General features: G+C 42.5%; 1 protein-coding gene across 2 annotated transcripts in view; it reads left to right on the forward strand.

Moving 5' to 3' along the window:
- Positions 1 to 606: 606 nt before the first annotated feature.
- The window catches only part of CCDC125 (coiled-coil domain containing 125), a 43,038-nt gene continuing 31,124 nt past the window's right edge, over positions 607 to 12,520 (forward strand). The window contains exons 1-4 of one of the 2 annotated variants that reach the window (XM_089693212.1): positions 645 to 700; positions 5,390 to 5,507; positions 6,053 to 6,379; positions 11,916 to 11,974. In XM_089693212.1, the coding sequence (XP_089549338.1) occupies positions 6,070 to 6,379; positions 11,916 to 11,974 (369 nt within the window). In that variant the 5' untranslated portion in view covers positions 645 to 700; positions 5,390 to 5,507; positions 6,053 to 6,069. Of the gene's footprint in view, positions 701 to 5,389; positions 5,508 to 6,052; positions 6,380 to 11,915; positions 11,975 to 12,520 lie in introns of both variants that reach the window. The other variant, XM_089693211.1, reaches the window with a different exon arrangement.

A 12,520-nucleotide genomic window follows, 5' to 3' on the forward strand; every position in this document is an offset into this window, starting at 1 on the left:
TATGACGAAATTTTATTTTTAAATTTTTTTACTGGACATGCTTAATAGCAGTCAAAAATATTGTTGTTTTCTCAAAATTGGTGGTCTTTTTTTTTTTTTTAGCTCAAAAAATAAAAAAACGCACAGGCGATCAAATATAACTGAAAGAAAGCTCAATTTGTGGGGAGAAAAGAAAGTAAATTTCATTTGGGTGCAGCATTGCATGTCCGCGCAATTGTCAGTTAAAGTTACGCAGCGCCTGGCCTGGTCAGGAAGGGGGGTAAATCCTCAGGAGGGCAAGTGGGTAATTGGATCCTGTCTAAATTGGCCCCAGTATGTGTATGTATAAATGTGAGTTGGGACCTTAGATTGTACACCCCTTGAGGGTTAGGCACTGATGTGAATGTACAATATATATGTAAAGCGCTGCGTAAATTGATGGCGCTATATAAGGACCTGAAATAATATAAATGAAGGTAACGTGAAAAGATGTTTGAATTTATCATGTCCAATCCCTCTAGGGGTCTCTTTTATGGGGAGATGAGTGTGGGTGGCTGTCATGTCCCAGCATGCTGATGACAGGTAAGGAGCCAGGTGAGGGGGCGGGGCCCGGGCCGGTGTCACGTGACGGGGGAAGGGCGAGGCCACGTCTGTGTGTGCGGAGATCGGAGGGGTGACACCGGGGAGAGCCGAGCACTGGATCGGGATACTTCTAGAGCCGGTGAGACCCATAGAGAAAGTCTGCGTTCATGTCTTGTGTGTGATCCTTATTAATAGAGGCGGGATTGTATTTCCCGGCAGAGATCCTATCAGGCATACTAAGTTCGATATGAAAGGTGACAACTTTGGGAGGAAGTGGTGAGCTGTCACCGTCCGAGGTGTCCTGGGGCTGTGGTGGTGGTGGTCGGTGCTGGGATCAGTCCATGCAGGGAGCGGTGTGTGCTCTTCCTGAGTACAGGGGGCTGGAGGCAGTGTGATCTGCCCCCCCCCCCCCATGTTTATTTCCTGCCCCCCATCTGATATTATTACTCTAGGAATAATCGATCCTATAAAGGTGTCCTGTACTGAGAGCTCTGACTGCTACATTCCTGCTTCTGAATAATCAGATGAAATGACATTTCCCTGTAATGTTCTTCCTATAGCAGGAAACGAAGGCGGGCGCTGACACCATGCCCTCTCTGTGTTGTTCACATACAGGGTCATAATGTCCTGTGCTGGTTCTGTATGATAACTGAAGGTATACAAATCACCAAAACCATCCCCTAAAATCCAGAGGAAACGTTTATTGTTAACCTTTTTAATATTAAAGTAGTAATAAACCCCAAATCAAACATTTATTATATTGTAGCTTACCAGTTCTCAAGGCCTGGCTCACACCCAGGGCGGACTGACAACTCATGGGGCCCCCGGGCAATAGGGGATCATGGGGCCCCTGTGTCCTTGCCTCTGAAAGGTACCAGGGGCATCTCATGAGGCCCCCTACTGACCCTGGGCCCTCGGGCAGTGCCCCTGCTCACACCTATGTATGTTGCGGTCTGCTGTGGAAAACGGCCCTGACCCTTTCCAAAAACGCATCGATGTGAACGTGTCCCATAGGAAACCATGTTAAATGGACTGTAGTGAGTTCCTGTAAAAATGCATTTAACAAAAAAATGCATAGGTGTGAACCAGGTCATGCATAGGTGTGACACTAAAAATGACGTTTCTGGTGCAAAGCATTGCTAAGTTATTAACGGATTAAATTAAGTGCTTTTTTTTTCTTCAGTTTTTAAAAACAGAAATTGTATAAATATATGTTAAATGTGTAGAAGTATTAACAAACAAAACAAAAAGTTTAAATATTCATAGTTAATAAAATAGAAACAAAAAAGCAGGAAAATATTTATTATAGGTACTTATATAGTGCTGTCAATTTATGCAGTGCTTTCCATATATATTGTATATTCACATCAGTCCCTAACCCTCAAGGGGTGTACAGTCTAAGGTCCCTAACTCACATTCATACATACACATACTAGGGCCAATTTAGACAGGAGCCAATTAACCTGCCAGCATGTCTTTGGAGGGTGGGAGGAAACCGGAGTACCCAGAGGAAAGCCACACAGGGAGAACATGCAAGCTCCAAGCAGATGGTGCTGTGGTTGGGATCTGAGCCAATGACTCTAGTGCTGCCAGGTGGAAGTGCTAACCATTTAGCCACTGTGCTGCCCCAAAATAAGGAATTAATTAGAGCCAGGGGCGGACTGACCATTTGGAAACTCGGGCACTGCTCAAGGGCCCGGGGTCAGTAGGGGGCCCCATGAGATGCCCTTGGTACCTTTTTCATAGGCTTTTTTGAGTTTGGTCAAGGACACGGGCCCCATAATCCCCTATTGCCCAGTGGCCCCATGAGTTGTCAGTCTGCCGCTGATTAGTGTAAACTAAGGGTTAATAAGGAGTTAACTACTTCTAGTCTGGGCCAATTGTAACATTCCTCTCCTATGTGTAAAAAAACATAGTTTGCTAAAAAACCACTTAGAACCCCCAAACATTATGTATGTATAACATTTTTTTTTTTTGGCTAAGCAGAGGCTCTAAACCCTACAGAATAAAATGGTGGGTTTTGCCATTTTTTTTTTATGTCACATGCGTTAAAATGTTTTTTGCTGTTTTTTTTTTTTTTCTTACACTTTTTTTAATTTTTTTTTTTGTTTTTGAACGCTTTTATTGCTATCACAAGACATGTAAACATCTCTTGTGATAACAAGCAGTGACAGGTCCTCTCTACTAAGACTTCTGGCGTCTACTAGACCTCAGACGTCTCCCTTGCCCTTGAAAGCTTCGGATGACACTTGGATTGGTTCGATCCAAAGCTTTCCTAAGTTGGCAATAGGCAGTAAACAACAGACAGAAAGTGGAAGTGACAAAATTCCAGTTTCTAGCATTACACAGTGGGAGGAACGACATCTGTTCCAGTGTGTCTCAGGAATAGGATGCCGCCAGATGCATTCTTATTGGGCTCCCTGATCACACAGGAGAACCCGGTAAAGGCAGGAGGAGGTGGGACCTCCTTCTGCAGCTTGTAAAAGTAATTCAGTGGCTCTTTAGCCGCTCAAATTACTTTTTTGTGCATAATTGCTGGCCATAAAGAATGATATCTCGGTCATCACTGCAGCTGAGATATTCCCATCTAAGAACATTTAGGTATGTCCTATGGACAGGAAGTGGTTAAACAGTGGAACCTTTTGAAAACAAAAAGTTTTTCTTGTCATGTTGCTTTAACTGACGTCATTTGCAGATCTATGTTCATTCCTTTGATCTGCAGATGAATGGACAGAATGGTACAAAAGTAACAATATGTTACACTATGTCTTTATGTCACTATGTATGGTTTTTGACAGTCACAGCTGCCGACACCTTCTCTGAGTATACAGCTTTTGATTAATCAGAATTGACATTTGCTATATACTGGGGGGGGAGGGGGGTGGTGTCCAGAAGCATGACAGATTGACTGGACGTGCTACACACGTCCTGTGTACAATGATGAAGTTTGTTTGGGTGTGTGTAGCATGCCCAAAGTCTGCAACGAGGTAAAGCTGAAGTTTTGCATACATTGGTCCAGCTTGGCACAGTTTAAGTTTGTATACTTCATACTTAAGGGACCTCTAGGGAAGCTGACAGTCACAGAGGTATTTGGCTCTACTACAGTGATCGCCACAATATTCCGTCCAGTGCAGAACAACTGCCCTTCCACATAGTATCCACATGGGGTTGCACATTTGGCACTGCCACCATCCACAGAATGCCTTGTATTTTTTTTTCTATGAATACAAGGTGTTCTCTTGTTAAACAAGGTGATCATGACATCGCCACCCATCCTTTCCACCTTGCCCAATCAGAAAGCAGTTTGTTTTTATTTTTAAAAAATACGAGACATGAATGGTGCCAATACCGAGCAAGCAACCCCCTGTGGTTAATATAAGGAAGCCATTCGGCAGAGGACCTGGAAGATCGCTGCTATCGCAGTATTATCACTGACTACTACAGTGATCATCAGCTTCCCCACGGATCACCCGCGTATGAGCTATGCATACTTTCATTGTGCCAAGCTGGACCAATGTAACTATGCAATTAAAATCATACCTAGACTTCGGCTTTAAAGTATAGCTAAAGGTAAAATTTCTTATTTTTTTTTTTGATTTGGTTAGTGGGGAGGGTTTTGAAGCACAAGTTTTTTAACTTGAATGTGTATTTTTATTTATTTTTGTAACTTATGATTGTATTACTATCACATAGGGGACCAATAGTCCCCTATGTGATAGCATATGAGTGACAGGTTCTCTTTGTGGGGGGGGGGCAGTGTGTGCAAGGAGGGGGCAGGAGAGGAGCAGTGTATATAGTGAGGGAACAGTATATACACTCAGACTCCCTCACTGCCTGCCCCTATGTCACTGCTGGTTTTTAAATGGATTTACTGGTTATTTGTTCCCCTTCGCTATAGCTCCGAGAATAAGCTGTTATTCTAAGGGAAACTAAGGGGCGGGGTCACCCAGTGACATTACCCAGTGACCCCACCCCTTAGTTTAATTTAGCAGAGAAGAGAATGACAGTTCATTTCTGGTGCTATAGTGAAGGAGAAAAAAAGCCAGTAACTACATTTGAAAACTGGCAGTGACATTTAGCAGTATCTCACTATATATGCTGCTCCTCTCCTGCCATTCTCCGCCGTCAACCCCCCCCCTTCTTTATACCCCCATATGCAGTACACACAGCCCCCTATCGGCACCCGTATCAGCTAACATTTTCCTATACGGCAAAATGCCGATAGGGCAATTTCTGGCCAATTTTTTTCAGCTACCAAAATTTCGGTGCATCTCTACTGTCTATATTTTAGGCCTCATTCAGACCGGTGGACGCCTTTGACACCCCTCTTAAAAGTAATCCACAGTGGAATGATTTTCAGAGGGCAGTTTCCTAGCAGCTGGGAGGTAATATGTCATTCCCTCACCACCTAGAAATGTTGAAGCACCATGATGCAACCACGTGCTTTGCAGGGCTGTTGCGGCGTGGCCCTATTCACTTGATTGAGTTGTGCTCGCCAGCGATACTGACCACCGAACATGACAGAGGGTTTTATTTTTATTGCAGCCTTGATGCTTTGCAGACCAAGCGGGAGCCTAGGGCTCATGGATGTCTAGGGCCCCAGCTACAGTCTTCATGCTTCTGCAGTAAACTAGAATAGAACCAGTGACACATGCCACTTCACAAGGGAGGATGCACTTACTGGTGTCTGATGGAGGCGGCACTGCCAGTATAAGGAATGCAGATGTGTGTTTAGCTATCCTTATCAGTATCAATCATCAGAGGGATAGGGGGCTGAAGCTGCTGCCTTACCTAGGGTGCTGTTGTTTCTTCTGCCATCTCTGGGTAGGACCCGACAGATGGAACCATAGTGCTCAATGGAAAACTGGAAATTCAGCCGTCCAGAAGTGTGTGGGATGCAGAAAATATTGTTCTTCAGCCGAGATTGAAGATCAATGGTGGGACAGGTAAGAATCAATAGTATTTTTTTCACAGACACTTTAGCTATTGCCACTTTAGCTATATGTCTCTTTGAAGTGGTGATTGAGATATTATAGCATTACTAAGGCTACTTTCACACTGAGGAGTTTTTCAAGCGTTTTTGCATTTAAAAAAGCACCTGAAAAGCTCCAGAAAAATGCTTCCCTATGTATGTGCATGTATATCTATGTCTGTCTTCACACTGAAGCGTTACGCTTGCGTTGCGGTGTAAAAACTCCTGCTTGCGGCATCTTTGGGGCATGTTTGGGGATTTAAAAACACCCCAAAAACGTCTCTTCCCATTGAAATAAATTAAAAGCGCCTCTGAGAAGCGTTTGTGGTGAAATTCACGTCACGTGTGCTTTAAAAAAACGTGGTAAAAACGCCTATGCGTTTTTGTGGCGGATCAGTGTGAAAGTAGCCTTACAGTGATGACTACTTATACATTTGGTCAGTTGAAGCTTTGTGCTTAAAAAGTATCATAAGGTGTTGCAGTACTGACCTGTGTTTTATCTGTGTCTTATATATACAGGAGAATCTACCACAGCAATGGCTGACACCCTGCCTAGTGAACATTGCTGCCTATCAGATGAAGAGGAAGACTTTATGGCCGGAGGGGACCTTGGAGAAGGCTTTGGGAGGAAACCAGGTGGCTTGTACGAGGCTATTGAGGGGACAGAAGCCAGGACCTTGAAACTGAAAAAGGGATCTGATGCTCATGGTCACTACCATCTTGTTAAGAAGGGTGATGATGTTTCTTCTATGAGATGCCCTGGTGGAAAATACACTACCTGTGAGGACAGAAGTGTTTATAGACCCTGCACAGAGGGCTATGTGCGGTGCCGGCAAAACAGCATTGGTAAGACCATCGGCATTATTGTGAGCACTATAGTTTTTTTCCTAACTGCCAGAGCTAATATAGGTACTCATTCTTACTTGCACATTTTAACATGTTTTGACTGCTAGAGGAAAGCAAAAAGTTTCCTGAACTCTGTGGGCATTGAGACAAAGTGAGAAATGGATACCCACAGACACACAAAAAAGAAAGACTTATGACTCCTTGGTGATGGCACATCTTTTCCACAAAATTTAAGGTTAAAAAATAAAATTCTGCCCTTGTTTCTGTCTACTACTCTCACCCCCCCCCCCCTTTTTTTTCTTTTATATTCCCAGCTCTGTTTTTTTAACTCATTGGATTCCATGTTTGTGCATACAGGGGTAATCTCTGATAGGTAGGAGGCTACACGATCGTGAGTTTCTTATTATTTATAGCTTCTTTTATCTTCAGCCGTAAGCCACTTAAGTTTTATTTTTAGCCTTTTAAACTTCTTGCCCATATGAATATATTTTGCAGTGTGTTTGCATACAGTCTTTTCTGAAGAACTCCCATTTCTGTTCTGTGTTCATTGAGGCCAATATTCCCTCCCAGTCTAAGTCTTGGAAAGAAGCACTCATCCTTGGAAAATTAGCTCTCTTAAAGTTGAGTGTTTCATCTTTCCTGCATGTGTTTACAGCTAATATATTAGGTATATTTAGTTCTTTAGCTGTAATCAGTGTAGCAGCTTGTGATCAATTTGGGCTGCTCTGGGTTTCACTGTTTATGGGGTTGATTGCTTCCCCCTGCCTTCTGGAGGGTTCTGGAATGTAGTGGGCTGGGAGAGTCAAACCTACAGCCTGAATATTTATATGGTCCCAGCCTATTCCTGGGGGAGGGTGTCCAGTAGGTGGCAGGGAGAATGCTAAAATTTGAGGCCTAGAACAGAGGGTTTCTTGTCCAGGAGAAGTGCCCAGCCTGAAGCTTGTCCAGGAGGAGAAGTTGGCAAAGGGATTTATCTGAGTATCTGGTCTGGAGACCTCACTGGAGACATGTCTGACTGATATTAGTAGTAGGCATCCAAATATCCAAGGACATTTGTGAGTACAGACTAGTGTGTGAGATGCCAGTGACTGTATGCTGTCGTCATCCCTCTTCCAACAGTGTCAGCCTGTGCTAAAAGGTGGCCATTCTTTATGGTGTCCCTGCGTGGTTCTGTCCAATTTTTTGCTGCTGCAGGGACTGTGCTTGGAAGCTTTGAGAAAGAGACAACTGTCCCAAAGTTGCTACGTTATGTTTCTGCACCGGTATTGAATAGAGCTTTAGGCATCGCAATAAATAGAAAACAATGTGATCTATTGATTGCCAGCAAAAAGAAATCTAGAATCTTTGATGCTCCAGTCTTTTTAACATCATACAGTGTGGAATTTGCTAAAATCAGACATGCAATAGAGAGATCTACCAGTGCTGTATAATGACTCTGTGTATGCTCAGGTCCTTGCTAAAGGCATTAGAACAGTTTCACGAAGGGCACCTACCTTGGGAGGGTATCTATCCCCTGGTCTGTTTTCTAGTAAACCTGTTTCAGCCTCTCACTGGCTTCAATTTAGGGGCACAATTAAATGTGGAAGTAATTGCCTGCTGTGTTGTCCACATATTGGAGCTGGAGACACGTTGCATTCGATGAGTAAGGGGAAGGGATTTAAAAATACTCCTTTTTTTTTTTTTTTGTTACTAATTGTAACACAAGCAACTTGGTTTATGTCATCACCTGCACACTTTGTTCAGTTTAATATGTGAGTCGTACAGCCCATAGATTGAGGTAATGGCTACATGATCACCTTTATGATATTGGTAAGGAGCATTCTACAAATGTAGCAAATCATTTTAATGAATGTCTTGATGGCGATGTTTCTACATTACAGATTTAAGGAATGGAAAGGGCTGTAGTCCCTGTGAGAGGGGGAATCAGGTTTAGAATACTGTGTAAAAAAGATTTCTTTTTAGTTTGGGCACTAGGAAACCTTTTGGGGTTATATCATGAGTGGGATGTGTCACACTATTATGAATAGATTTTTTATAGAATATAAATTTTTATATATATATATTATTATTTTCTTCAAATGATGTGTCCCATATACAAGGTTAGTCTTTCTTTTTTCAAAATATTTGGTACTGTGTTTTTGATGGGTTTTAAATTTTTAGTGTCTATCTTGTTTCAATGAACACAGTAGCAGCAACCGAGTAATTGGTAGCCGCGTCTCACTTTTTAACTTAGTTTTTTTCATGAATGTTTTCAGTTAGTAATTATTTTGTTACTTTGTGTGTGTGCGTGTGTGTATATATCTGTATGTGACAGTGTATCTATGACCTATGACAAAGTGCTAGTGGAGCTTGAAATGCGTTAGCTGGAGTTCTGTATCCCTGTCATATTTGTGGAATATGCTATAGGATGAAATAAGTGATTTTACTGGATGTGCGGCCATTGGATGTTCGTATATTGGAGTCTGCTGCGGACAGGGCCAGCATTTGGAATATAGTGCGCGTACGGTAGTGGAAATGGGAACAGACCTGGAGTGGTGATTTTTGTTTTTTTGCTACGTTACGTTACTGGAGTATCCCACAGTTACCCTACACCCCATTCAAGTTAAAATAAAGCATCAAAAAAGGATACCCCTAGACTATGTACTGAGCCAGAAGAGTGGTAGAGACTGTGTGCTTGGCTGCTAATTCACTAGCTTGGGAAAGAACCTTGGGACCACTAGTGGGCCATTTAGGGGGTGTGAGAAAGTAGTAATATTTTCTAATTTATTTATTTTTTGTTGTTGTCAATGCACCCTTTAGAACTGTGCGCAATCCTGGGACACACCAGCCTGAGGGCTTGTTCACACCAGGTGGTGCGTCCAAGTGCGCACATTGCATCTTTTAATCTGTGAGAATATACGTGCATTTGCTGAATGCATGGGGGCGGCATTAAGAATTCATGCCATCCACACATGAATGTAAAAGGCAGCACATTTTCCTGCGGTATGGGAAAACATGCATCTGGTTTGAACACGCTCTAAAATGTAATCTGTGAGGCAGAGTTCAGTGATCTTAGGTTGTAACTTTTCTTCTCCTGAATTCCCTCTCCCAACACAACCCCCCTAATCCCCACTCCGAGCACAAACCCTGCTCCCAACCGGGTTGTTGCTGCGGCACCCCGGTTGAAAAACACTGTTCTAATATATATTTTGGGGGTGGCTTGTTTTAAAGTATATATGAAGGCACTCCTTTTCAAATGGAATAGGGAAAGGTCAAATCCCTTTGTTACATTTTTATTGTCTTCTGTTTTTCCGCTAGGAAGATTCACTCTATTGCCACCATTGTCATGTAGACATAGTGAGGCATATTTCTAAATGGTTGAGTTATCATTATAGCCTCAAAAGATTCATTGCAGCTTGAAGGGACTATGTACATACTTCAATGCCATAGCCTGGCCAAAGTTTTACATTAATTTGAAATATCTGCCTTTATACATTGGTTTACCTGTGCACCAAGCTATATGCAGACACTCAGAACTTTTCTTTTATTCCACGCTAAATCTAAGTAGAATTTAATTCCTGATTACTGACTACATATGGATTCCTCACTAAAAGCAAAATGTAATATAAGCTCCTTTATCTCTGGAAATGTGACAGCGTGTTCAGGGACACCCCTGTTATTGTACACGCTGTACTAGTGACATAACACAGGCAACTTTAACCACTTGCCCTCCAGAGGATTTAACCCCCCCCCCCCTTCCTGACCAGGCCATTTTTTTGCGTTACGGCGCTGCATTACTTTAACTGACAATTGTGCGGTCATGAAATGAAATTTACTGTATGTCCTTTTTTTTCTCACAAATAGAGCTTTCTTTCAGTGGTATTTGATCACCTCTGCAGTTTTTATTTTTTGCACTATAAACAAAAAAAAAAGACCGACAATTTTGACAAAAAAAAACAATATTTTTTTACTTTTTGCTTTTAAACATGTCCAAAAACATGTCCAAAAAAAATTTTAAAAATCAAATTTCGTCATAAATTTAGGGCAGAATGTATTCTGCTACATGTCTTTGCAAAAAAAAAATCCCAATACGTGTAAATTAATTGGTTTTCGTAAAAGTTATAGTGTCTACAAATGGTGGTATATAAACTGCCATTTTATTTTTTTTTTACTAGTAATGGCAGTGATCAGCGACTTATAGCGGGATTCTGACACTGGGGGGAACAGACTTGGTGTCACTGACATCCCCAGTGACACCAATACAGTGATCAGTGCTAATAAAAAGCACTGACATTGTACTAATGACACTGAGCAGGAAGGGGTTAACACCTGGGGCAATCAAATGGTTAACTGCGCTGTGTGTGTTTTATTATGGCTCTGTGTCTGTGCTTTCAAATGTAAGCACACTGCAGAGCCATACAAAGCAGTGTGCTGGAGCCAACAGGGGAGTATTCCCCCCCCCCCCCCCTGTTGGTATTACTCAGCGATCATTCCTCTAAACCCTGAGCTTAAAAACTCATCTAGACTACCTAATGTGCATGGACACATAGGATGACACAAGTTGCTTCTGTCAGGAATGGACTGGCCAGCAATGGTGGGACTCACCTGCCTTATGCGCTGCAGTACCAGGGCTGGCCAGCGGGTGCTCCCAGCAATCAGAGACTCAACCTTGCAGCCAGTCAAACACCTGGAACTGATTATACTGGTGTATTTAAGGGATGGCCAGACCTGCAGACTCTGCCTTGGTGTTGTGTTTCTCCTGGGCCCTGTATCCTGTTCCTGCATCCTGTTCCTGTCTTGTTGCTGACCCTGCCTGATCTGACCTCTGCTGACTTCTCCTGCTCTGACCCCGGCTCGTTCCTGACCATCCCTCTGCCTGACCCTCTGTACCACGCTGCCCGCTACCTGCTGAACCTGGCTTGTGACCCAGACCATTCTCCGCTTGCTCCCCCTGTACCTACCTGCCCGATTGATATTGACCCGGCCTGCCTGACGACGCTTGCATTGTATGTACTGTTATCTGTGGGTGGTTTGGTTCGTTTGCACTGTGTTATGTTTTAGTATTGCACTGCGTTTATGTTTGTATTGTTAGTGTTAATAAATTATATTGTTTATAACATATCTGAAGTCTGCGTTTCCCTGCGTCAGTCACACACCTCTGGTCATACCCGGGAGCCCTGACAGCTTCTACAGGCAAGACGCTAAACTCCTCTAGTGTTATTTTAAGCCAGTGTGCATGGAGCCTGTATGCTAAAATGTACCTATGCCCTTAAAACCCCGGTTCAGCCAAAAATTCTTGTTCCATTTTGGATAGAGTAGGGCATGGGTTAGAGGTTCTGTCGGGTTTTTATCAGTATTTGCATCTCTGTTGACAAGATTTTCCCCTTATATCCTGTGAGGACAGCAAATGATTGGAGACCTCTCCAAGGAGGTCATGGTTTAAATTTTTCTTCATCCTCAGAGTGCAATATACAGTTTTTCGAAATAGAGGTTTAAAATGGTCATATGCTAAGGTTAGCTTTGACTACAATCACATTTATGTTTTGCTTGTGTGTAGATGCAAGCTCTGAAGTCTCCAGTGAAGAAACGAGGCAACGATTTCAAGATTTGACAGAGGTAGGTGTCATGGATACAGACCTTTATGCCACCCCTTCTATGTGTTTTGCAGATGTTCTAGTCTTTTTTTTGGTCTTTAGGGTTGGAAGTTCTATTGGGATAGCCACTAAAAAAAAAAAAAAAAAAAAAAAAATCTCTAAATAGCTTTTCCATCCTGATATTAGACTGTTGAGATTTTCCTTTGGTCTGGGTTCCCCATAAGTAGCCAATGACACAAAACACATTATTGAACTGAACTAAGGCAAGCCATAGATTGTACAATTTTTCTTCCTTCCACCATTTTGTTCCTACATACTGTCACCAGTCAGTGTCCCTGTTCACCTCCACACCATTCATGTGGTGGCACTGTACTGCTCTGGTGACTGAAGAAATTAATTATTTTTTCATACTATTTCCAAAAAATTACAACTTACAAAAACTCACCATGCCTCTTTCTAAATACCTTGGACTTTCTAGATTATGAAAAGGGGTCATTTTTGGGGGTATTTGTACTGTCCTTGCATTTTAGGGCCTCAACAAATCAGATAGGCCTGCAGTACATCAGGA

The sequence above is a fragment of the Staurois parvus genome, unplaced genomic scaffold (assembly GCF_062004578.1).
Source record: "Staurois parvus isolate SC_StPar_1 unplaced genomic scaffold, SC_StPar_1.0 ptg000618l, whole genome shotgun sequence".
In the NCBI taxonomy this organism is placed as follows: domain Eukaryota; kingdom Metazoa; phylum Chordata; class Amphibia; order Anura; family Ranidae; genus Staurois; species Staurois parvus.